The sequence below is a fragment of the Athene cunicularia genome, assembly GCF_003259725.1.
Source record: "Athene cunicularia isolate RWA chromosome 4 unlocalized genomic scaffold, athCun1 chr4_part1, whole genome shotgun sequence".
Classification (NCBI taxonomy): Eukaryota; Metazoa; Chordata; class Aves; order Strigiformes; family Strigidae; genus Athene; species Athene cunicularia.
This window is the reverse complement of record NW_020799098.1, coordinates 32,108,695-32,136,008: the sequence shown is the minus strand read 5'-3', so window position 1 is coordinate 32,136,008 and position 27,314 is coordinate 32,108,695. Positions and strand designations below refer to the sequence as shown.

The following is a 27,314-nucleotide window of genomic DNA, read 5'->3' as shown; positions in this document are numbered from 1 at the left end:
AAGTACTCAGAGCCCATCATTTCTAGCTATTTACCTAAGATTTCTAAGTTCAATATAACTCATACTCTATCAGCCATATACAAGCCAGCCTTTAGGAGACATACCTCATTTCAGAGAACTGTAAAAGTGAGCAGGCAATTAACATGATTTGAGCAGAAAAAGTTGTATACTAAACATTTCCCAGACTTAGAAAGCTACAATTAGTTTCTTTAGAACAGGAATAAAGTAAGTAAAATTTCCCCCTTCCTTCACAGAATGATAGCCACGTTCAGGAATGAACTCAGACTCATTCTACATGGTCTGAAGGAGAAAGCAAAGGAAGAACATTAAACAGATTGTTATGTTGTTTGTGTGGGTTATTTAAAAAAAAAAAAAAAAAAAGCATGTTTTATATATATACTTATACATATAGACACACGCATACAAATACTGTACCAGTTGTTGCAATGCAGTCAAATCCCACAAAAGCATAAAAACAAGTTGCAGCACCAGCCAATGTTCCTGTGAAACCATACGGCATAAAGCCACCACTCCCATATATACTTGTCACATTCTCATAGGATGAGCAGTTCCTATAAAGAACAAAAACACAGCAGAAAAATAACTTTAAAAAATTACTATTATTGGTAGGACAAACACATGCATCCTCCTCCCCTATCACTCTGGGAAAACATGTTAAAATGCTCTCGTCAAGACAGTTCCACTTCACAAAACTGCACGAGAAGACATTTTTATGTCAAAGCTTGTAAGAAAGACAAACATAACAGTAGATGAAAGAATACCTAAATCAAGTAACTATCATCTTACTTTGCAGTTTGTGGGAAAACATACTAAAACACTAATGGTGTAGGCAGCTCTTGCTGTCATACTCACATACTGCATTGTATGAGCCTGGCTTAAGGACAAGAAGCCAGTAACCTCTCAAACAGCTATGGACAACAGTATTGAAATAAGATGATTTTTTAAAGGAAACTACAAACAAGAAAATAAACTATTTTTAAGGGAATAAAAAGTTTATCATTCCCAGAAACAGAGCTATTAGTTGATATATTAGCTGCAATACCACTAAAACAAATATAACAGAAAATTGCTTGGAATATGAGGAAGTAAACTGATTTTTTTTTTAAATTACTCTGTTACTGCAGTAAGGTTTATGAGATATTCTTCACTTATTTTCCAGTTGTCAGCATCTCCTTTCACAAAACCGGAAATCATAACGAAGAGTAGGACCAAGATGTTAATAGCAGTGAAAATTTTATTCACCCATGCAGATTCTTTTACTCCAAAAGATAAAAGACCTATAAAATAAAAATATTTTATAGTTGTGAATGGTCCCTTAAACTAATAAAATGGCATTTTAAAAAAGATATAAATGCAAGTACTGTGAATATACTAAGAAACAGCAGTAGATTTTGTACTTTTAAAAAGCAGTAGCACAAATTTACTTGACTCTTTGACAGCATGGCAATAGGCAAGTGTATTGGAAACCACAAAACAGAAAGATTCTTTAATTGTATTCTTTAAGTATTTAAAAGTATTTTGAGCAATTTTTACTGCTTTTCTGAGATTCCAATTCATATCCCTATTTTATGTGATGGAGCAAAAATCAGTACAAGAATTCTATGCTTAGTAAAAACAGAATCTCTTCCCTACAGAACAGTTACTTAGCAGATAAATAAAATAGGCAAAATTATTAGATTGATAATGTAATCTGTTCACTTTAAAGTTTTCAGGGCATATCCATCACAGAGGAAGAGTCCCATTTCCTAGCTCATTAGTAAAACCTTTAAAAGAAATGCACACCTCCTGTTCATAAACACTGATTCACAGAGATTCTAGAGAACAGTCTGATACAAAATACAGATGCCTTAGGTTGCAGAGTAGTGCATTTCAACAATCTGAAAGTTATTCTGTCAGGATCCTACTGTGTCATTAGTAAGTGTACTAACAGTTTAATGGAAGAACAGGCAGTGAGCAGATCAGGAAAAATGAAATACAATGGGAAAGCCATCACAGGTTCTTTGCACTCTTAAGTATTTCCACTAATAGCAACATACATGCTTTCCCTCATTATTTAGAGATTAAGTCTGAAAATTTTAAGCTTCTCAAGATAATGACTAAAAAATTTCCAACTCCACTAATGAGACGTTTGCTATCATATCATAACACAGAAGTTATTATATGAGCTGCTCAAGTTTTCTTCAGCAATAGCATTTCTACTGGTAATAGGTTATGCTTTCTTTAGTTCAGTTTTTTCCAAAGAAGGAGGTGTCCCAATCAGTCTAATGCTGCATGAAACACAGTATATAGATTTTAATAGATTTTATAGATTTTATAGATTTTAATATAATATATAATAATATAGATTTTATAGATTTTAAGTCCATTGTGTAGGATGAAAAATCCCCAAACCAGATTTCCGTATACTTTCCCTTGTGCTTAGCACATAGTATTTTCTGTAAAACATCATCTGCTACTCCTGTGATTCAGCTTTGCTCAGCTCAGAATCCAATTATGGTATCATGCTCAGTCTACACAGTGCTGAGCCATCCCCTCTTCTCAGCGGCGGTGAATTCCACCCAGTTCATTCAGTGGTGGTTTGGCTGCTTACCACAGAGACCTGGAGTCGTTATACCCATATAGCTTAGTTTCACTTTCCAGAGAAGAAATGCTCCTGCTTTTGTTTGGTCTAAAGAGATACTGAACATGGCAAATACTCGAGATATGGGTAAGACCTCTACGAAATACTGAATTGCTTCTAGGATCGGCTGAAAACAAACTATACATTTAGAATACACTTGCTGCTTCCTTCACTCCTGGTGGCAGGAAGAGTATTTCCTTGTGGGAAGCAATTGTTAAATGCAAATAAGTTGCAGTATTTTTGAGCTTTCTGGTCCCTCTAAAAGCATACAGTTGGTGTCAATTTTTGTGATTTAAAAACATGATACATGAGTAAAGACACAAAAGAAGCAGAACTGAGTGGAGTAGCCATGAAAATTTTACTCAGGTTTCAAAGTAGTCTGTTGGGCTATGCCAGTACCCTGGAGTACCCTTTAGTTCAAACAAGTTCTAGGCTTAAGAACTTTTTTGAAGACTTAAAAAGGGGAAAATTATTTTATGCTGAATAAGTTAACAATTTAGAGGTGGAAAAAAAGCCCTTACAAATGTGTGCTACCTGCACAATATATGATTTAAGGAGAGCACGTCACATCACCATACTACAGAGCTTAACCTCAAGGATCCTGTGAAGGCATTTACCAGTGATAAAGCCATAAAATCCACACAACTGTATAATTTTCCTGTTATCATCAATCTGTATCAGTTGTTTTATAAAAAAAAGTACTGACAAGCAATTATTTCATGTCTCAGCTTCAACAAAAGAGGGTACATTTGTTTATACACATTTAATTCCCAGAGTTATTGTGTCAGTACGCAAATGCACATCTGAACTTCTTAAATATTATTATTTCTGGTAAAGGACAATTTAACATTTTTGTCTGTAAGAAACACTGACATCACAACCACCATAAATGAAGCCATATGTTGTCTTACCTGATAAAAGTAATATAAGGAATACAGCAAAGAAGTCAGGATACTCTGCTAGCCCAGAGTAATTCATTTTGAAGTAGGTTCCGAAGAAATGACCAATCTGTTTTCCAAGAAGTTCATCAAAGGTGCCACTCCAGGCTCTTGCTACACTTGATGTACCTTCATAAAATACATGCATGTTTAGGGGTTTGCATACATACAATGGGATAGTTACTTCTACTGAAAAAGAATAAAACAAAGCATGTTGCTGCCTGCATTTAAAAGAGCAGAGCTTGTGCTAAAACAGTGATTTTGTTTTGCCAAGGAATTTTAAAGTTTTAGAATTTTTCTACATAGTTAAATAGTAAGATATTATTCTACAACTAAAATATACAAATTCATACCTGATTTATTCCCAAAATATTGCAGAAATTATTTCTGTGTCATTAATATCTGATGTCATTCTGGAAACACTTGTTTCTAAAGTTACCATATGGCATATGTCAAAATATACAAGCAATGTAAGAAAGCAGTTTAAGAAAGAACATGAAGGAAAGTTTGTCTACCTGGAAATAAAGTGAAAAATCACTAGCAAGATGTATATTGATAGAGTTAGTATTTAAGATTAATACTGTCCTCTGGTAAAGAGGGCATGTGGGCACAGCTAAATACAAGCTTATTTTTACAACTGTCCTATCATGAAAGACACTTTGTAGTGCAATAGTCAGGCATATTGATTTTGTAGTGATTTTGACAACAGTCCTGTAGTTAGGTATACATATACAGCTAGGTGTACTTATACATAATATAATGGATGCTTGGAGCGTGTACCTCTGGAAAAAAATATTTTTGAAACAAAAAATGTTTCTGCTAAAGCACTGAAGTTATTTGAATATCTGTCATATAAGCATTGATTTTATTCAGATCTGGTCAGTTTTGTATTTTATGGAATTACCCTTAAAATAAGGACACTACTTAATTATCATAAGGCTATAGTAACAAATCAGTACTTAAACATCATGACTTTCTTGAAGGGAGATACTATGGCAATGGGATCCCTGTAAATGTCCTTGTTGTGTATATTCAGAAAAGAAGATGCTTATTGATTTTACTGAAATTATTCTTGCTGACCAAAGACAGCAATGTTTATTCTTGTGCATCATCACTGAACTGTCTGATACAAATTTCATACAAGGTATGCGATTTACACAGCTGAAGACACACTATTTACAAAAGCATCTCACAAAAAACCTGTTTGCAATGGGGTTGCACAGGAGGAAGTAACCTAATCAAATTACTTTAGTTATTTCATCTCAGCAGGAGTAAAAAGCAATAAAGGCAGAAAAGAAAGACAGACCCATGTCTGTATCTTGTATCTGCTGTCTGAGAAACCCTTGAGAGCTGTGCTTGTTCTTAAGCTTACCTATAACGTAAGATAAAATGAGATTCCAACCAGTGATAAAAGCCCACAGTTCACCGACAGTTACATAAGTATACAAATAGGCAGAACCAGTCTTGGGTACACGAGCGCCAAACTCGGCGTAGCAGAGACCTGCCATCACAGATGCCAGTGCAGCAATGAGGAAAGAAACAACGATGCTAGGTCCAGAATCAGATTTGGCTACTTCTCCAGCAAGGACATAAACACCAGCACCAAGGGTACTGCCTACTCCCAGGGCTATAAGGTCCAGAGTTGATAAGCATCGACACAACTTGGAGTCCTCAAGGCTTTCACCACTGACATCCTTCTTCCGCACCAGACACCGAATAAAGGACAAAGCTGGTCCACAGGGCAACATGGCGGATGTAGAGCTCTGAAATAAAAGAAATCATTACAGTACACAAAAAGCAGCATAGACAACTGGTGAAAAACAATGAAAAAATGTATTTGCATAAAGAACTTTAATCACACCTACTAATTAATATATTTACACTCCTCTGTGACATTATATAAATTGGCATGTACTTTTTCTCAGGAAACAAACTAGAGACTGAATATTACTAATTTTATACTGAGCACTTATTTCCCCAGGAAACACATTAGAGATTGAGTATTCCTAATTTTATATTTAGCAGTTATTTCCCCAGGGAAAGATATACATTATCTCTAGGTTTACTACACTGCTGTAAAAAAGAAAATGTTTCTATTTATCTGCTAATGGCCACTTCTTAACCATTTCTAAAAGAGAGCCGGAACAGAGTTGTCTATTATCTCATATATAAGGACTTTTAAGATAAAGATCAACACCAACATAAAAAGGGGTTTTTAAGATCTTAAACTCCAACACTAAGGCTATAAACAGCAAACGCTTTAAAGTACAAGCATTCCAACAGAACCAATGCAATATCCTTTTGCCTTCAAATACATGGCTTCTGCCTTTAGACATTTCTTCAGTAAAAAATGCTTGAAAGTTGATTAAAAGAGTCTTTCTACGCCCTCCCATAGCAGTGAAGTTTCCCAGAACTAATCATCTTTACAGGAAATCTCATATACTCTCCCTGACAACCATCTAACAAAACCTGATGGGATAACTTCTCCATGCCAACTCCCGTTCTTCAATATTTGGAGTGCACACCATCGCAGTGTGGGGTGCGATCATGTCTTGCACACAAGCTCAGTTCTTGTGACCAGCTAGGTCCTGGAGGCCAGCAGGTGGGCAGCACTTCTCTGGCCTGTGATATGGGTGCCTGCTAGGAGGAACAGCCTGCTTCCCAACTCAAAAAAAATATACCTGAGGATCCAAAGCATTTGCCTGGAAGGCAGGACACAGACTTCCCATAGAAAATAGTTATCTCAAAGAGGCAGCATTAGTGTACAAGTTCTGTCTTTCTTTGTGTATTTGTTTGAATTGTATTGTTGATGACTCAGAGTTTGGTAAGAATTGAGCGACACTATCTGCCATGTCTCAAAACTGATGTTTGCCTTTGCAACTCGTACCATAAATATCTCTACTTTGCTTATAATTAGTTAAGTGGAACCCTTCTGGGAACTGAGAATCTTTTTCACTTAGATGAAGATATTCTGCTGGCAGATGCCTCCCCCATCTGTATCAGTTTCCTAGACCAGTAAAGGGCATTTCTACTCACAGTAGTTCAATCCACTAAACCCAATGACTTTGCATCAAGATGGATAGCTCACTTAACAGTGTCTGATCCTAGAACAAAGAGTCAGAAGCAAGAGTGCTTCCATCCTGTTACAGGATTACTTGAAAAAAAATCCCCTTGGGTATGAAAAAGAAAGAGAGAGATCTCTGTGCAGAAACATTTTCTCCCTATTGCTGCAATATCTCCGCAAGTACACTCAGACATGCCAGTTCTGCCTTAAAAGAGCATTCTTAAAAAAAAAAAAAAAAAAAGTCTCCATTCCTATTCAAGGAAAAGGAAGTTGATACAGCACAGTAAATGAAACTGAATAGCTCTGGGCAGTGATGCTTAATGCCCATTAGAAAGCTGATAGCTGCCCCAGGACCGTGGAAGGAGGCAAGACAGGCAAGTTTCCAAAGCTCTACTGCAATAGGCAGTCTTCGGCCTGCCGGACTCATTTGCACATGGTATGTAGACTTTATCCACTGAGGACATGTCATACATCAGCTTCAGAACTAAGATAATGTGCATGTCGTCAGACAGAAGATATCCATAAGCTCTTCTGAGAGGAATCAACATTGAACTGTTCAGGCAAAATACCCTCCTGTAGCTCCTAAACCCTTCAGTAAGAGCAGACCTTCTCTGGGCCTGAAGCTGAAGTACTCCATTCCCCCAAAGTCAGGTTTGTCAATTATGGGCTGTACTTTTATAGGTATTCCCAAAGCCACTATGGTATTTTCCATAATGACAGCTCTGAAGCTGTAGCAATCACTTAAGATAATATATTAATATACTTATTAGGCTGTAGTTCATGGCGACAGACATCAATGCTCTCATGACTCCATGCCCTTCACTTTAGGAATTTCAACATTGCAGAAACATGGCATTTTTTAAAGGAATTATCTCCCTCACCCCCCCCAGTTATAGTTCATTTGGTGTTTCATTAACAGGAAGAACTACTCTGGCAGAACACTAACAGTTTCCAAGACTTTTGTTACTCAAACATTATCTCAGATTGCTCTGCTCCCTTGCAATTTGATACAAGAAGTCCTGAAGGTTGTAAAGTCATCTATTGCAGTGGTCAGGTGGGTGGTATTACCGTTTTCTCTGCTGAGAAGGAATCCTTGTGACAAAATAGGGGTTTTTTTCTGCTTCTATTTTCTCCAATTCCTGTGGAAAGGACAGGAGACTGGTTCTTGCAAGCCACAAGCCAGTAAGATAAGATACCTGTTCTGACTCAAACCCATCCTTTCTTCTGCAGCCTTTATAAACTGGAGCACAACCAAAGACAAAATTCAAGATACAAACTTTGTGTCTGTAGAGGAAAAAAAATCTCATATGCATGAGAAATGTATCTTTTTAGGTATATCCATCCTAACATGGACTTGATGAATGCACATCCTTTTACGACAACCACAGCAATCCAGAATGTCTTACACTGTTTCCTATACTTACTGTGCACATATGCATAATAAACAATGTCTGAACATTGCTTCTGTTGCTGTGTATCAAGTGTGGTGTTGTACCTCACACATGGCCACCTTACAGCTTTGGCTGAGACATCCCAAGACTCCAGTATTTATCACTTCATACTTGATAGGAAGGTGCAGCAGGAAGAACTGATGAGCTCACGAGGATATCTGACCCATACAGAGGACCAAATGACATAGGTAAGTGGTGACAAAGTGTCTTCAGAAATCACTGAGAAGTGTAACCTTTTTCTGGGGTGTCCCTTGTAAGACAGATCCTGTAGTGCCTTGCCCACCGCAAGGGAACAACCTGGGCTCTGACTGATGTGTGCTGACTCACAAGCACGTCATTACACTGTGGCTGAACATGTTTCACGCTCAACTACTTACGTACAGAAGCAAAGAAGGTAACAGCTCATGTGTGCCTTTTGGTGGCAGCATTGTCCTAAATAAACTTACACTGACTGCAACCACACAAGCTAAAAAGGGTCTTAATCCTGTGCTGGCATAATTGGGCAAATCTCCCTGTTTCCTTTTTTTTGTTGATCTTTAGGACAGAGAGAAACATGAAGTAGGGTAAGTGAACACAGAAAAAAAATGCTCCCTCCTACTTTTTGGCCAGCAAGTTTCAGTATTTTCCTAATTGCTCCTTTTTTACTGCCTCCTTTCCCACTGCAATCTACGCCTGCCTTGAACTAGCAGACCATTGTGGCCTGTTTCCTCTGCTGAACATCCTGCACAGCCCTGGCTCTTCTCTGCGCCTTCCTGGGGAGGCACACTTGACAGCATGGGAAATGGGGGTTTTGGTAATATATTGGGTAATCAATCGAGAAGGAAGTAAACTCTCTTAATTCTCTGCTGCTGACAGAGCTCAGAGAGCTTCTGAGGCATCTCTGAGGCACCTGTCCTATGTTTCTTAGAGCAGACTTGGATACCTGCCTGCCTTTGAACAACAGCATTAGGCATGTAGCCCAAAAGTGCAACCAGTCAGGGCTGAGTTGTTCATGCAGTTTAAACAAAATAAAGATTGAATCCTGAGCTTATAGAGTGTTTAAGCCCAGGAAACCAAAAAGTAAAATGCACTCACCAACAAAGTAATTAAGGGGAGGAGCAGGCCCAAGGATGTTGCTTCTCCCATGCATTCAAACCTGTGCTACACTCCACTTTGGTGAATTCTGCTTTATTGAAACATCTGTCACAAGCAAACATCCATGAAGTCCACACTGACCTTGGCATGTTCCTTTTGCTGCACACAACTCTGGTGGCAGCTCTCTGGCTCTGCACATACTGAAGTGTCTTTTGGACTAAGTTTTTCTTTATCTACAGATTACTGTATAACACAGAATACGTCTCCAACAGTCCTCTAAAAAAGAGAGGCCCCAGTTCATCTACCTTGGATTTGAGAACCACTGTTCAGCTCATATTCAAGCCTCTTCCTTCCTTGAACACATTCCTAGAAAGAATCCCAATGCTGTCCACATGGCAGTTTACAGTTTTACACCTTCAACCACATGCAACAAAGAGACAAGCAGGACAGGACTTAATTTTGACAGGAAAGGAATTGGACAGATCTATCTAACATAGGGGGGGGAAAAACCCCCAAAGCTTCCTCATGTCTAATGAACATTCATGGTATTTGTCAGAGTACCTGAATATGCACAAATACGTCTCCAATCCCTTTTGTTCTTTATAGTCTCAGGGTTTTTTTCTCTACAGTAGCTGCTGATAGACCCTTCTTAAATTCAGTCTTTCCTGGCCACTTGTAAACCAGGTAATTTACTCCTTGACTACCACACATCTCAATGCTAACACAAGAAGATGAGTTCAGCCTTAAAATTCATACCAGCTCTTCCATTCAGATGGATGATCAAAGAACATTCAATGGTTGTCTATTGTTAGTCCTCTTCTAGCAGGAAAAATTTGGTGTCAAAAAATTTGTAACTACAAATGCAATGCAAGGGACAATGTCTCCATCTACAAAGCTTACATTAATCTTTAAAAATAGCTTTGACTACTTTACAGTCCTGTAAATCTACCATTTTTGCAAAGTATTTTCCATATAAAAATAAACTAACAGCCTACAACCCCAAAACAAAACTCAAACAATAGGTGGATATTGGAGCAAAAAAGTAACATATATCACCACACTCTTCCATTAAAATAATTTTAATTTAATTACGTGTAATAAGTGATTTAAATCAGTACACATCACACCCAAGCTACAGCTGGGAAAACCCAAAGTTTTTCTGCAGTTGCCATTCAACTTTTCCTACAAAATTTTCCATTAAAGGCTCTAATAAAAAAGATAAAAATCTCATATGGAAAGCAACTGTTATGAAACAATATAAAACCTGTGAAAGTTTTAATACTGTTACTGAGATGTATGTTAAAGATTCTAGAAGCAAAAGTAACTTAGAGATATTTTACTTATAAGCTATTTTGTTGAGCTAATACTATATACTATAATATAGTATAAATTTTAGGTGCAGTAGTTTAACATTCTAAACAGACAACAATTAGGGAGAAAAAAATGCAACATACTGAAAATGAGAAAATATTAATATATACTGATTATATATAGATTAATTCAGAGTCTTCCTTGAGCCTCATTCTCCTGAAAAAAACTGTATAGTTTGTATTTTCCATCTGTGGCATTTATGAGAAAATTTTTGTTTGCTCTTAAGTACGTTTAACCTTACTCAGAATTGTGGTGATTAGACCTAGTGCAATAACATAAGAAAGAAAAAGAATTCAGAGATGAAGCAAAACTAGGTATAGTCTGATTTGTGTGTGTGTACACACATGCACAGACAACAACACATGATTTTACTGCAAGTGTCCTAAAATTTGATGTTTTGCCCAAGACTTTCACAAAACTCCTAATGCCTTGGAATATTTTAAGTAGTGTATTTAAATAACACTTGAAGCCCTAAAATTGGAAAGCAGCACCTGTAACAGAAGTCTAATACGTATAAAACGGCAAAGGAAAGCTTTATCATTCAGAAACAGAAACACTTCACAGTCAGACTGGGAAGGAAAACATAAATTGCATCTTCTATACATTAACATGTAATTTGCACTTTGTCAGAGACACAGTAATGCTGCAATGTAAACTAAATGTAATACTGCATACCACAGCTCTTGCTACTCAAACGCACACGTTAAAGGCAAAGTTTCCCAAGGCAAAGTTTCCCATGATAAGCTATGTTGTTTTCAGGTTACTTCTTTCAAGCAGTAAACTTCATTACAAACCTGATTCAGAACAACTTCTGCTGGGCAAACTTCTGCTCCTCTTACCCAGTCCTGAACTTCTGTCGTCTTAATTGGAAGAGTAATGACTGAAAGTGATTTTATTAAAATATTTGCTTTAAAATCCAGCTGTAGGTGGTGAGAGCTGCTGGTACTAAGGGGGTGGAAGCTTGGCAGCCCGGGTGATTGGAGGGAGCGAGTCCGCCAGCTATTTGCCCAGCTAAGGCAGGGAGAGAGAGAGAGAAAGTCTTGCTGCTGTTCAGATAAATCATATCCACTGTCTTCATGACACAAAATCCAACTGGAATGCTGTTTTCTACATTTAAACACACCTCTGTGCTTGCATACAAAAGGCACGCTGTGGTGGGGGTACCCACCAGAGCCCCTCCAGGGACTCCTGAGTCATCCTGAAGGAAAAGCAAAAATGTGGATGTCAAACTTGGTCTCCCACTGAGAAAGCAAAGTCCTCCCACTGCCCTTGTAAAGAATAAACTGGATTTGAAGCATATTGGAAGATAATTTGCAACACTTTGAGACCTGAATGCAATAGAATGAAAACTGCTTTTGCTGAGTAAATTTTAGAATAATATAAATACTTTGAAAAGTATTTTTGTGGCTAAAAGCATATTTACAGTGTTTGGTTAGAGACCATTCTGTTGAACTGGGATAGATGCACCATATATCTTGTTCTCCTTTATATGACTTGAAATATAAAAATGCTGAAGACTGGAATTAGAAAGTCCAAATATTCCTGTGACACAACCAATAAATAACCCTCAGTTTCTTAAAAATTAGCTTCCAGAATAAACCAAACCCCAATGGATAATATAAAGATGTATTTTTATTACATCCAATGGCAGACAATGCCACCCCAAAAATGTAGTAGCATTTCCAGACATTATTCACAGCATGTTGTTTCCCTTAAAACACCTGTGTTTCAATATCTCTATTTTTGTTCAGAGAATACTGAAAATATGAGCCCTGCAGAGAAGGGCCCTATGCTTCTCATAATTAAAAAGTCTTTCCTAAGAAAATACAGAGAAAAACACATGTAGTATGGCAGCCCCCTGCAACTTGCTCTCAGCTTTTAGTTTTCCCTGGGTGTAAAGTCTGCCAGTCCTGCAGGAGCACAGAAGGCTCCTCTTCCTTCCCTCATGAAAAGTCCTGCTTCCAGTGACCACACACAAGGGACGAAGACAACCTTTCCTCAGCTCTCCCACATCCAAGGAGCAATGCCTCCAAGAAGTGTGCTCCATGGGGGTGGGCTGCATTTCAATACCAGGAGTCCAGATGTCATTGCTTACATTATCCAAGGCCATTCTTTTCTTAAAGTACAAAAAGGTGTGAAGAGAAAAGGTCTTGTTCATTGAAGCTCTAATGATAACGATATTCATTATTCCCCTTGTGATGACCTCTTCCTTGTTAAATATGAATGAACTTAATCTCTTTTGTAGTTAGTACCTGGTCAGAAGACAGAACAAGAAGTCATGCTAGAGGTGCAAGCTGCTAAACAAGTTTGGTTTCTTGTGTGGAAATATATGGAAATTAATTTTAAGGAGCATCACTCTCAACCATGACGATATCTAGGCATTATTTTCCCAAACCATCACTCCCTAAGCAAGTCTCTGAATAACATGAGAATTACTCATGTGGACTTTAGTTAACAGCCTTAAGACCAGTCCTGAATAATTTCCAACCATGTAGATCCACTAGGAATTGTTCTCAATACACAAATTGATTTACTGCTTAATCATGGAAGCCATCCCTTCCACTTCAAAACAAAGTAGAAGATGAAATTTCTTCCTAAGATGTTGAATACAGAGACTCCATTTCTACTTGACATCTCAAAGCTTTCCTCAGGAATACTTTCCGCACAGTACCAGGGCAGGATACCCCCACAGAGAAGCTGAGTGAGGCTAGCCTGGCATTGCAGTTCTGCTTTGATCACTTTCTGGTAGACTCTTGTCAGGTTAATGGGCTGACTGAATTTATGTCAGTCCTGGACCTGGAACCATTGTCTGGGGTATCAACATATGCAAATAATTTCCAAGTGGCATTATTAATTATTAATAAAAGACAGTTCCACAGGTCAAAGCAAAAAAAAAACCCAAACAAACAACCAAAAAAAACCCCAAACCCACACAACAAAACAACAGACCAAAATCAATCACCACACCCCGCCAAAACAAACAAAAACCTCAAACCCTGACAACTACTGTTGACTAATTTCTAAATCTGGTCGCAGAACTGAAGAATATGCAGGCCATATAGATGTGGTCATAACAGGCACATAGGCCCAAATTTAAAGAGTAGAATTGGAATTCTGTTTTTCCAAGAAGGTAGAACAAGCCTAAGAAAGTAGTTTAATTTAAAATTTGCATTCCTGTAAACTTATTAATTCCCTATAGTCACAGTTCTTCCTATAGCATCTATAAAACAGCTTTAAAATATTTTATGGACATATTATATACATGCATCGTTTACATTTGTACGACCACACACTTCAAAATGTTTTGAACTGTGCAGAATTAACACAAAGCAATCCAGGACATGTTGTTATATTCACAGAGGAAGACAAACAATTGTTGGTATTGAATATACTGAAGCCAACAGCAAAATTCCGAATTAAATCATTGGGGTCAGGATTTGAATCAAAATAAGGTCTTTGGTTAGGAAACAGGAAGAGTAGACAGTAATGACAGAATGGACTAACCCTTCCTCTCCCAACAATACACAACCACAACAGGACAAGGATTGTTCACACTTCCACAATAAATATTTTAGGGGTGTCAGCTTTTTTTCTGGATTTTTTTTTTCGTTACCCACTGCAACCTCTAGCACTCTTTCAATTTATTCACTGTACAATTAAGAAGGAAAAACCCCACCATTCGTATTATTTCACAATAGAGCACCATCACTACATCTTATATGAATTTACACCCCAAACAGAATAGAAATGTACAACTGCATGTAAATTATTTTGCATGCAAACTATTTCTCTAGTTTGTTTGTCTGCAAGTGCCATAACATACATTGCAATCACCATATTTAACTATTTATCATATAGCACAAAATAATCCAGTGAATGTGCCATAAGTTTTCTAGAGTTTGCAAAAATCCACTTCCAGTACATCTCACTGAAAAGTGAAAATGAGCAGTTATTTATTCATTCATGTAACTGCAGTGTCTTCAAAATTTCTTTGGTACCATTTCTAACTCTGAAGCACCAGCTCCTCTAGGACTGCTTCTTCAGAAATAGATCTTCCTTTTATGAAAAATGCCAGAAACAAGATTATAGTAAGTCAGATTTAGTATTAACTGAATCCCTCCTTGCTTTTTGTCTCTCTTAATTTTTATTCTTGACCTTATTATGGTACAGATTTGTTAGAGACATTAAAAGTTCAAATATTTCAGGGCTGTATAAATCTCTTCAAAATTTCATCTTCATTCATTAAATTAACAGTAGAGACTCTACCGACATCCATGAGGTTGGAAAGTCACTTGCAAGTGCACTTTCTGGTTCCTTTGGAGCTATCAGCTGGCTGTGATAACAATTCACCCCTGGTAACACTGGTGAATCTATGGATCATTACAAAGACAGATAGGAGCTGTGCTGCTGCAGTCCATTTCACTTTCTAAAAACTTAATCCTGGGAACAGAGGCACACAGCCGCTACACTGCTAAAGGCATTCAAACCTAGAACTGACCCTGGCTCCTGGCCAAGAGGCAGGGAGTACAGTGGCTGGTGAAATAAAATATCTTGCATCTGTCCCACCTAGATCTAGAGCACTGTGGGGTAGATCAGTATGTCCCCACTACGTAGTGCTTGGTTCAGAGGTCCTGTTGTCACTCAGACATAGTTCTGTGTGTGTTTTCAGTCATGCGTACTCAAACCTGCAGGACTGGGTTGCCACTCAGCCGAGTGGCATTTTCTCAGATTCAGCTGAAAGGTGTATTTGTGTGCCTCAGTGTGTGTGACACAGCAGAATCAGAGAGGTGTTCGTGAAGGTACAGGGTCTGGTGGGGTACCAGTGAAGGACGAGTGCTGTCTGGAGGCAGCTACCTGCAATAGCGTACACTGCTTCTCTTGGAGGAAATTCTTGTTTCTCTCCAGAAAAGAGCTGCGGTACATCCACTCTGGCTCACAGTTTGTTTCCAGTTACAAATCCAACTGTGTTTTGACCAACAACATTACTTTACAGCTTAGGTTCTGGCTTTAGAGACTTCTTTTCTGCTCCTTAGCAACTATATCACACTTGGATTAATCTAAAGTGCCTCATCCAACAGTTCTCTGACTTGCATACCCCAAGGACTTTCACAGCACATTCTTTCCATAAAGAAGTTGTTCAGAAATTCTCTTCTTGTCATGAAACAGCTAACCACATTAGAGGAAACGAACTAAAAGAGAAAACTATTTTATTTATTTTATTTTCCTATGAAAGGCTCCTTTAAGATTTTCTCGTATAGTGTCAAAAGGGGATGAACATATTTTTAAAGAGTTATGCGGAAATTCATGCTCAGGGAATTTTATATTAAAACAAAATTCCCATTAATTTGTGAAACTTTTGCGCAGACTGAAACACGATACTGCAGAAGCCCAAATGACAAACTGATTAAAAGCAGCTCTGCTGTTGACTCTGATTTGTCTCACAGATACAGCCTCACAGCTAGAGGCCAAAAAGCTGTGGAGTTTTACATAACTAGAAGTGCTAATTTTGCAAAAGCATATCCATGTGCTTGTCCGTATAACTCCTCATATTGCACAGAAGTTAAACATGAACAAAAGTGCTTGCAGGAACAGGGCTTTAGTGAACCATTGCAATCACTCAACAGTGCTCTGCACAGTGTGTGCTGCTTTGCCTTGGAAGTCAGGACTTTGCAGCTGACTGTAACAAACATAACTTCTGACACGCACAGGAAAGAAAACACAACATGGTTTGTACAGTTTGTGCAGCTCTGATGGGATTTGAGAAGATACACTAGTATTCATAAAAGGATTCATCAAGTGACAGCAAGAATCTTTTGTATGTCAAGCTAAATAAAGTAATTAGCATCTTAGTGGTTCTGAGAATAAAAATCCAGGTTACCACAAAAAAATAAAATTAGTGCAATCTATATGCTAATCTACATAAGATGATCATAAGAGAGAAAAAGAATCTTTATAAAGCTCAACAGCAATGCAGTCTATCTCTATAATGTTATGACAGGATTGTTTCTGAAGAGAATTACAATTCAGCACTTTCTAAAGGTCTTTCTATTTGTTGAAATATAAATATTGATTCTCATGGTTTAAGCAGATTACTGAAACTAGTTCTACAGAATGTTGTACAGATTATAAAATTATCACTTACCATTTCTCTCAACTTTTATTAAATAATTCTCTTTCACTTGGTACTTAGAAAGAAAAATACCTCAAAGCCTGACCTCCTAAGAGAAATGTAATACATCCTATTAAAAATAATGTTGTGGATTGAGCCCAGAGAGCAACTGAGCACCACGCAGCTGTTCACTCACCCCTTCCCTGCCAGTGCTGGGAAGGAAAAAATTAATCAAAAGGTTCAGGAATGGAGATACGGACAGACAGGGGTCCCCCACCCATTAACAGTCACAGGCAAAAGACAGACTCATTAGGGGAAGGAAAAGAATGTCACTTTAATTCAAAACACTAACGATAATGACACTTAACAGATGGAATGGGACAGTGAGAAGCGTTGCCATATCTAAAAAAACACTTAAAAAACCTCCCCCTACCCATCCCTTCCCAGGCTCAGTTTTGTTCCCAATATCTCTACCTCCTCCCCAGTGGCACAGGGGCAGGGGATGGGGGATGAAGTTAGTCCACTGCTTCTTCCTCCAAGAAGCAGGGGAACTACTCCTCTGCATTCATCCCCCTGCTCTATGGGACATCCCTCTCATAGAAGACAGTCTTCCACAAACTCTCTCCACCATGAATCCTCCCCATGGGATTCATTCTTCTCAAGATGCTCCGGTGTGGGTCACCCCCACGGGTTGCAGTCCTCCCAGTGCTGAACTACAACAGTGGGGGCTTCTTCTTCCCATAGAGTCCCAGGGGTCCTCCCTCCACAGGCTGTAGGTAAATTTCTGCTCCTCCAGTGACCTCCTTGGGTGGCAGAGTGGAGTGGTGCTGCCATCTCACCACAGGATACATGGGGCCTCTCTGCTTTGATGCACTCCCCCTCCTTCCTCCTTCTTTCTTCCACTGACCTGGATGGAACAGGTGGAAGACACAGGTGTCCCTAAAACCTTTCCTCACTACTCCAACTCCTCCTCCCGGATTCCCTTTCTTAAATATGTTATCACAGAGGTGCGGCCACTGTCACATTGGCTCAGCCTTGAGCAGAGGTGGGACTGACTCTGAGCTGGGGGAGCTTTGATAGGCTTCTCACAGGGGGACACCACTGTAGATACCTCCCCTGCTACCAAATCCCCGCCACACAAATACAGCACAAATGATCATATACTATGAGACTAATACACTCATGAAGAGTAAATCTGCAAATGTGTATTTCATAAGTAACAAGAAGAAGGCTACATTGGCACAAATTCCTACTAGTTATTTTGACCCAGGAATGAATCATTTAACCTAATATTAAGCATGTCCCAAGCAGCTACTAGCTATCATTTGTTGAATTCCAAATATTCCCAAGGGTCTAAAGAAAATGTTTGCAGTGCTGAGTCACAGTGCTGTCCCCAAGTCTAAAATCAGAGATTTGAAGAAGCCTTGGAGAAGGAAATATTTAAAGCCATACTCTCTGGAAGAAGAAAATTCACACATACTCTTTTTGCCCAGATACACACCTTGAATACACGATAAATATAAATAAGAAATATAGATAGAAAAGTTTGTAATGTATACAAAGAAGAGACAACAAAATCAAATTTAAAATCAACACCTGCTCAGTAATTGAAAATAAAGTGCAATGCTCTGTCTTGCAAAGACTAAAATGAAGTGGTCTCGCTTCTTTCCAGAGACCTGGAAAGCAGCATCAGACACAGCTCCACACTGTGGCTTGGGAAGGAGCATGAGGAAGGCACCACAGGCCAGTTGAGGCATGCGCGCACTTCATCACAGGCATGATGTTACAAATGGTCTTTCAATAAGAGCAAGGAGAAAGTTCTACCAGAAAACAAATTGTTAAGACATTGTGCATTTTTTGAGAAGTAAGCTATTGGATAATATCTTATTCTGCTTTTCCATAAGGCTGGTGGAATTCACAACATCTCAAACTGAAGCAAACTTTAAAAAAAAAAAGTATTCCATTTCTGACAACAGCCCATGCTTGAGCCAAATGTGTGGTAAAATACCACTGACCATGTATATTTTCTTGTAATGGCAACTTAGGTAGGTAATTAGTCATATTTCATAGTAATTATCCAAGCTTATGTAAATGCAAGTGACATCTTAAAATAGTACTTATGTACTATTTTTGGTACTTAAGTACCAAAACTTTTGAAAAAAAACAACTTACCAAGCTTTTTACCCAAATGATTGGGCTCTGAGTTATTTATTACTAAAAGTTATATCATTATTTACAAAGATAGTACTTTTTTAGTTGTTTTGAATGTGTTTCCTTTGTAGTTTTTTACGGTTGCCTTGTTCTAGTTATCACTTTCTTCATTACCTAAATTAACCTACAGAAAATTTATTTCCTAGTCCTTCTATAATATAGGACTGTCATCCTTCCACTTACTCTTTTTTCCTCTCAGCCAAATAATCTCTTCTCTCAGTTAACTTAGATTTTTTTATTGTTGCAGGAATTTTTTGTGAAGGACTTTTGATGGGTTTGTTTTGTTTTGTTTTTTCTTTAAAAATCTTTCAATTGGGAAGGCTAAAAGTGTTATTATTTCCCTATATCAAAAAAGGGAAACCTTTCCAGTTGCTATCTTTAATGAACATTCAGTTTTCCTATAAAAAGTGGTTTTGTCCAGAAAATTTCTATAACTCCATTTCTACTTCATTTCTGAGGTATGTAATTAACAATCATTTTCCATGCCGGAAAATGTCTGCAAAAATGATATGAAGGTTGCTGTTTTTATTTACTCTTTTTCAAGCTGTCTTTAATGAGTAACAGGGCTTTACCTTTCACCCCACGGTTACTAAGTTTCCATGACAGCCTCTTGTGTAAGACATAAGCAAAAGCCTCTTAGAAGCTAACATCAAATGAATTCATCTATTCTGTCCTCTTCAAAAGCAGACAAAATAAAAAAAAATAAAACCCTGACAAAGTAGTAGAGAAGTATTTACAAATACAATCCTGGAATATTTTTTTCTGTGCTAATAGGAAGATATGAGCAATGACTTCAGGACCAAAACTAAATCCCAACACTTTCCCCTCTGAAAGTTGTATTGATTAGCACAAAAGCTGGTGATTCTCTGAAAGGGATTTAGCCACTAATTTTGAAGCAGAAATCATGACAGCCCTTTCTGAACTCCTGAGGTGCCTTCTAAAATTTCTATAAAGTCTACATAGTTTTTGAATGGCTTTGGCTGTGTGCTCCTGTGTGCCTCCACAGGGGAGCCACAAAGGGAACAGATTGACAGCTCAAAACGTAGCCTAATTTCATGGTGTAAGAATGGAAATTAAGCAAAGAACTAACAATACATTTCTCTCCTCCCTTCCTAGCCTCAGCTAGCTGGTTTGATGGCAGAAGTGGTATCATCTTCAGGGATTCCTGCTCCGCTGAGGTTGCCCAGTCCCATTCCTAGGTCACAGCACCTTTTGGCCCATTTGACCAGTGCACCGTAGACCAGTGGGGGTCCACTGGGTCTTTTTGTTTAAAAAACAGTGCAGTTAATTTTCTCTATTGATTTATTGACATTTGTTTAAAATAACCCAGTTAAAAAGTGGACTTTTCTACTTTTTTCTATAGAAGCCAAGAAAGAAGAACAGAGCAGAGGAGAGAGAAAGGATGAATGTATCTAATTTAAGACTAAAAGGAATCATAGATGATACCAGAAATAGCTTCACTTACAAAAGTATCACGGAGCAAGGAAAGGGAAGGAATTCCTATTACACATCTTACTTGTTTCTGCATGACTTTTTATGGCACATGAAAAAGATGCCATCTTAAAGGGATTACAAAAAAACCACCAAACCCTAGGTCGCCTAATCAAGGTGTTACAACTTTATCAGAATTGAACCTCTAAAATGAAGTACGTATTAATTATCTGCCAATTATAACAGTTTTTAAAAGCCAAGTTTGTTTTCTCTTGCTTACAGAAATCCAAGAATTAGATTCACACACATATTGTTTATATTCCATATTTCATTTATGAAGGTGGTAAGAATTATTTTCAGAGATTCTTACATACAGGTTTTGGCAAATGTCCTTTTTAACCAAATATTGCTCTGAAATAAGGGTGAAGTATTTAAAGTAGGATACCACTGGATCTGTACTGGACTATAAATATTAAATCAGAGAAGTATTTTACTTCCATTCTGTGTGAAAATGGAATTGTGATGTTCCCAACACCACTGGCAGACATCTCTCACACCAGACAGAACCAGTGGTCAAAGTGATTTATTTTAGGCTTATATATCAGAACAATACAAAACAACATAAACAGGGATAGTTAGTTCACACAATATAAATAAGCTCCATCTGCAAGGCTTAATCCCAGAAGTGATAAACAGCATTCTGTGTTCTGAAGTTAGGGGTGTTAAGACCACGCTGCATTCCTTGGGGGTACTTTCTGCACCCTGCAAAATCAAACACCACCTCTTTCAAATATGAAATCCCCAAAATAAGGTCACTGCCAAGTCACTATAGCAACCCTGTTACAGAGCATTACCCTTTGACATTAAATGTAGACATTCCAGCCAGATATTCTGAATACACACTGTCCATGTCAAGATCATATAAATCCCAACATCTAACATATAACTGAGGCAACTAATGCCAGAGAGTTCCCTTTTCATTCTTGGCTTTAAATAGCACCAGAATGCATCATGAATATAATGCATCAGAAACAGACCTTGAAGAACATTATAACCTTCAACTGAGTAGTTTTGTGAAGAGGTTTTCAAATTTCTCAGTATTTTTTAAGCAAGTCAATAAACAGCTTGACCACAAGTAACATCTCACAAGTAAAACATGACCAAGACTTTAAAACAGCAAAAACCAACACTGACCTTGCTAGTCACACACTGAGATCTTGATCACAGATTTCCAAGTGGCCGAGCAACAGCTATGGGAAGTGACCCTATGTTAGCCTAACCATGTGCTGCAGCTTTCCGGAGAGCTTACACTTGCACAAGCTGAAGTGTTCCATTTTGTCACATAACAGAGCACTGCAGACAGCAAGGCTCTGTTCACCATCTTCTGAAGATACATAGTTTTTAACTTCCCTTAAGAAAGAAATATGCTTTTGTATCTTAATCGAATAACAGCTATGTATGATAGTTGCATAACCATGATGAAGGCTGCTGCTTCACAGATCTATGCAGATCTGACTTAATGCATAAAGCTTGAAACACTGGTGAGTCTGCCTGAAGAAGCCAGATCTCTTGGTATAAATCCTGAACAAGTTTAGCAATAGCAGAAGAGTCATTTCAGCAGAGCATAAAAAAAAAATGTATGATGACACAAGCATAGGTTCATAAAGTGATTAATATCCTGAAATTAATAAAAGACATATGGAATAACACAAACATCCTAGATAAAGCCCAACTTGTGCATGTGCACGTGTATCTGTACTCCCAGCCAGACAGCATGATGGTTCTTTACTTGCAACTTTATCTTCAATATAAACTGTTTGGAGGGTACTAGAAAAGCTAGCAGCTTAGCAGTTCTGCAGTTTTTCCAGGAGGCCGTTCTGCTTATAAAAATCATGTCAGTTGAGCATTAAATTGCACTTATTGTACCAATGCAGCTACTTCACTGACTACCAAATGGCAGAGGGGAACAAACCACACAAATGTTGCTTGCAGTAAAATACTTGCAGTACCAACTGATGCACTAGTTATAATAAATTACTCGCAAATGTGTGTTCAGAAAAATTTGAATCACACAGCAACTGGAAAGTGGTTGGGACAGCCCATCTCTTCCCCCACATGAAGACTGGGTGAAATCCAGTTTTCTAATTTCACTCTGTTGTGGCAACAGAAAGCTCCACAAATTTGTAACTTTTTATTCTATCTTCAGTGAACACAGAACATCTCAGCAAACATTTTATACCACCTCTTCCCCTTAGTCACTTTCGTCCCTTGTCACATCCAATGATCCTGAATGGCATGACCAACTTCTGACTGAGAAGGTCAGGGGGTGTCACACAGGTAATTATGCATTTCCTCAAACATCCTCCCCTAACTGATAGGAATTTAACATTAGCAACACAGAACATCAAGCACATTTAGTTACCAAATCATCTCATACTTGTTCTTTAACTGCATGTTCACATCTTTTGTCTTTTTTATCATCCACTTATTTAAGCAAAACAACATTACTTCTCCCCTTATTTGTTCCTAAATCAATTGCTTTTTCTAAATCTATACAAAAGTTAGTCTCATCTCCAGCCATGCTGTGAATACATTTTGGGGAAAATCCCATAAAACACTAGATCCTAATACAGCCAATTTTACTTGCTTAAAAAAAATCAACTCAAATGCACAAGCTAGGCCCCCAAAAGTCCAGATACTGCAAATAACTAGACGAGTTATCACCAAAAAGATATTCTTCCACATACTCTGTGTGTATGTGGGTTGGTTTGTGTGCATGAGTGCAAACTATAGTATTTCTTGGATTGCTTCTCAGTGCCTACTACACAAAAGGATAGCTTATTTCTGGGTGGCCCAGCCTTCATTGTTATTATGGCTGGATCACAATTTTGGAATAAAACTGTCCTTCTCCCTCCCTTTCTCATGAGCTCTGGAGGCAATGACAGCAACTTGAGTTCCAACTGCCCGTCTGCGCAGAGGCAGGATCTGACCACAGACCATTCCTTACTTGCCCCAGAAGAAAAAAGGTAGACAGGACAGATCCACTGTCTCAAGGGCCAAACCCAGAAAACACATTGCTAGTTGAAATACAGTGATCTAGGGTAACCTTGTGGGAAACTACAGCCAGGTAAGGCATCTCATTTTACCAACTGTTTGAAAAAAGCTTCTGAGATCTTCTTGTTTAAGAGCGTAACTAGAATAAGCACAACCCCTTTGAGTAAAATATTGAGTGGCAAAATGCCACAGAAATGACTTCTAATTCTAAGATGCCACCACTTCCCTTACTAGTACTAGATGGAATATTTCATCAACTTACCGATTTTTATTGAATCTGATTAATAGGTTAGTATGATTTGTAAATGATATACGTTTTCATAATGCAAGAAATCTTTGTCACAATGAGTAATTACACATTCCACATAGAAATACTATTAAAACATGAAGCTTTAATTGTTCTACACTAGCAACAGATACTCATATAATGAATTTTGTTATGCAAAATTAAGATAAATGGTGTAAAATCCTGCATGCCTAAACTAAAAATATTCTTAGCTAGTTTAAATGATAATCAACTTGTCAGCAAGTATATCTTGGCTAAGATTCTTTTTCACCTATACATTGCTTTACTGGCCTTCAGAAAATGTCACAGTGGCATACAGTTGCCAAACTACTGCTCCTTTATTTCTGCCCCTAGAGACGCAGCCAGCAATGCACATGCATTTCTCATACAGAACTCCAGTTTCCAGCAGCTGAAGAGGCTAAAGCAGAACCAAACATTCCCTGAGCTCAAACTCCCATAACTTGTAGTTACCTTTTTTTTTTTTTCAGGTTATTGGGTCTGAGGTGACAAACAGCTTTGAAAAAATATCCTTCTCAAATGCTATCAATCTGGTATACTTAAAATACAAATAGCAAGCTCTAATTAAAGTAATGAAATAGCACGGAGGTTTGGAAATCTAAGGCAGGAAGTCTGGGTCTTGGTAAAAGTATATGAAGGGCAAAGAGGTCCTTATGACTTCCTGAAGTAAGAGTGACTCTACTTACCAGCAAAGCTTCAGTGGTACACAAATTAAACATGTTTTTTGGTGCTAGCCATATACAGTTTCAAAATCTATTGTTATATGCACAGCAGAATTTCCTACTAGAACAAAAAATAAAAATCAGACTCCCATATGGCCACTTGAAATTATTTACCATCTTCTTCCAATTTAGGCAGGGATTTCCCTGAAGGCTAACCTCCTCTCTATTTCCAAACTCTGCAGGTAGAAAACTTTAAAATAGAAGACAAAATCAATGAAACTTGATGCTCTGCTATAGCACTGCAGATACTTACGAAAACCTGCCATAGAAGACTGACAGCTGCGTACAAAAACATTTGCATTTACTTTACCTACAAAAAAAATTCTACAAAAAGATTTTACCTCCTCATGTGTAACTCTCGAGTAGTGCTAACAGTCATCCTAACTCACTCTGATTATCCTTGAAGATGAACTGGATGGTGACAGACTACAGTTTCTTCTTGACATGATGTTGAGAGAAATCTTTGAAAACCCTGACAGTAAAAGTCTGAAAAAGAAAAGTGATGTTCTTCTACAACATAAATAGGTATTTCTTCTAAAATTTTTCAAGGCAAGTTATTCTACATGTGAAATATAGCTAGGTAGCATTCTAAGCAGGAAGGCTAAGACTTCACAAGGCTAACAATGTTATATTGAACATACACATTGAACATAACAGAAATATGTTGAACGTATTTCACTTACTCTGAAATTCCCTACAATCATAAAGAGAAATGAAACAAAAATAAAAATCTCCAAAGCATTAGAATTGATTCATTATCTTCAAAACTGACCTTTAAAAGAGGGTCTTCTGATGGCAATTACAAAACCCATCACAAACTGCAGACAACTGTGCAACAGCCAGGAATACTTCTAAAAAGGATGTTAGGGGCAGGCAACAGAAAATGGATTACTTGTCCAGAGCAGAAAAAATGGCTTTACTCTTGAAGGACATCAGTGGGCTCAGCACTGGACGGCAATGCTTCATATGAAACTGATCATAGCTATTAAGCCAAAACATGAAGAAAGGAGAAAAATGAAGTAGAGCTACTGAGCCAAACAGATCAAACAGATCTGATCAAACAGATCAAAGACAGCTACTTCTTCAGAATAAAGACCCCATTATTGGATTTTTAAGTATAACTTTGCTCTCTGCTGTGATAGCTCTATGAGTGTGTGACATTAGAAATTTTGTCATGACCCAGACATAAATCATCCAAACAGGCAGAAAATGCCTCTGAGAAAGCAGAGACAGCTAATCTACCATTTCATGCCTATCACCACAAAATACACACTGGGATCAGTGATGTGTTGACAATGTCACGACTCCTTCAAGAGTTAATTTCATGTTGTCTTTCATTCTACCTGTTCCTAAAGTTTCTATAATGCAGACTCTGAAAAAAAGAAACCTCTCAGAAAGCTATTTCATGTAATTAAAGTTGTGTTCTGATAACAAGTTCTCTTCAAAGAAAACACATAAACAGAGCATGAAAGTATCATTCAGCTGGGAAAATTGTTAAAACTATGAGTCTGGCTCTCCCTAAACTTTGCTTAACTCAATTTACTCATACTACTTTTTTTTTTTTTTTTAATCCCCTTTCTTCCACAAAAGACCAAACAAAATAATGATCACAGTCTTAACTGCCTGGAATTGAAAAAGCACATTTGGAGAAGTTTTTTGTAAAAGAGAGAAGGTGGATTCTAAGTGAATGTGAGTAGAGTTCAGAGGATTTCTTTATTCACAGTTTATCAAACTGAGATATGGCACACAAAGAAGGCAGAAGTAACAAGAACATGCTGGAATAAAAGGCTATTTGGAAAGCACAATCAAAACCAGATGAGAAGCCATGGATATGGAGGAGTTAATTTTTAGCATTGATATGAATTCAGAAACAGTATAAAAGATCAAAGAGAAGCTACTGACAGTTTGGTGTATGACATCTCCCTCTTCCCCAAATGAATTGAATATCTCCCTAAAAATCTAACTGGGTATTACATGGACTCTTAACTCTTAGTCTGGGCAGTATTATTCCTCATGACATCTATGCTTTAATACAACTTATCAATGCCCAGAGACAGCCCAAATTATTATGCAACAGAATGCCCACTCTGCTGTGAAATATTTTTAACACTCAAATGAACTAAAAATCTTCCTGTTAAAGGAAAAAAAAAAAAAAGTTGTAGCTGATGAGCTATTTTCTCTTCATATCTGTCAGCTTTTCAGATTATAAGCAGTGGTTTGTATTATAGCTAAGAGTAAAATGACTTGGTGACCCCATTTATTTGGATAATTCTTGAGGTTGATGTAGCTCAAATTCATGGAACTAATTTGTCTGGATAACAGCTTTACAAAGGTTCAGAAAAGTCTAGACATTTTCACTGTGGGAAAAAAGATGCACAATCACTTTTATACAAACTTTAGAAATAATATCCTGCAGTCATCCTTTCATATTGCAAATTGTACTTCTAAAGTCAACAGCAGATAAACTAAAGCAGTTGAAATTATCTGTGTTTGTACAACAATGGAAGGTATCAAGTGAGATGGAAACAGCCTTTGATCCAACTATTTTGCAAGAAATGATACAGCAAAGAAAAAGATTGGTTATCTGCAGTCCTATAGGCTCCACACAATTTTTAAGGTAAGTGAAATTTTACCAGATGATAATATGACTAAAATGCAAGCCGCTTCTCAAAGAGCTAGTTAACTAGGTAATTTTGTGTCCACACTGACTAAGGCTCGGGCAGAAGAGCTGTAAGATCCATGAGAAGTTTGAGCACAGTTTCTAGCAGTCTAGCACAGTTTGACTAACCGGAGAAAGAAGAAAAAGTGAGGCAAGGGAAGAGACATTGTATTCAAGATTTACATCATTCTCACTACAGCTACAATTTTAGCTTAGAATTAGGTTTTAAAACTTAGCTCTAACATAACTTTGGCCTTACTCCATTCTGGCCTGCCAAACTATGTT

General features: G+C 37.7%; 1 protein-coding gene across 1 annotated transcript in view; it reads right to left on the bottom strand.

Annotated features, from left to right (window-relative positions):
* SLC7A2 (solute carrier family 7 member 2) overlaps positions 1 to 27,314 on the bottom strand; it is a 54,603-nt gene that overhangs the window by 12,355 nt on the left and 14,934 nt on the right. Inside the window, exons 2-5 of the mRNA XM_026847114.1 lie at positions 4,952 to 5,342; positions 3,553 to 3,708; positions 1,133 to 1,298; positions 436 to 572 (exon numbers count right to left, since the gene is read on the bottom strand). Of these exons, the coding sequence (XP_026702915.1) occupies positions 436 to 572; positions 1,133 to 1,298; positions 3,553 to 3,708; positions 4,952 to 5,327 (835 nt within the window). The 5' untranslated portion in view covers positions 5,328 to 5,342. The remainder of the gene's footprint in view (positions 1 to 435; positions 573 to 1,132; positions 1,299 to 3,552; positions 3,709 to 4,951; positions 5,343 to 27,314) is intronic.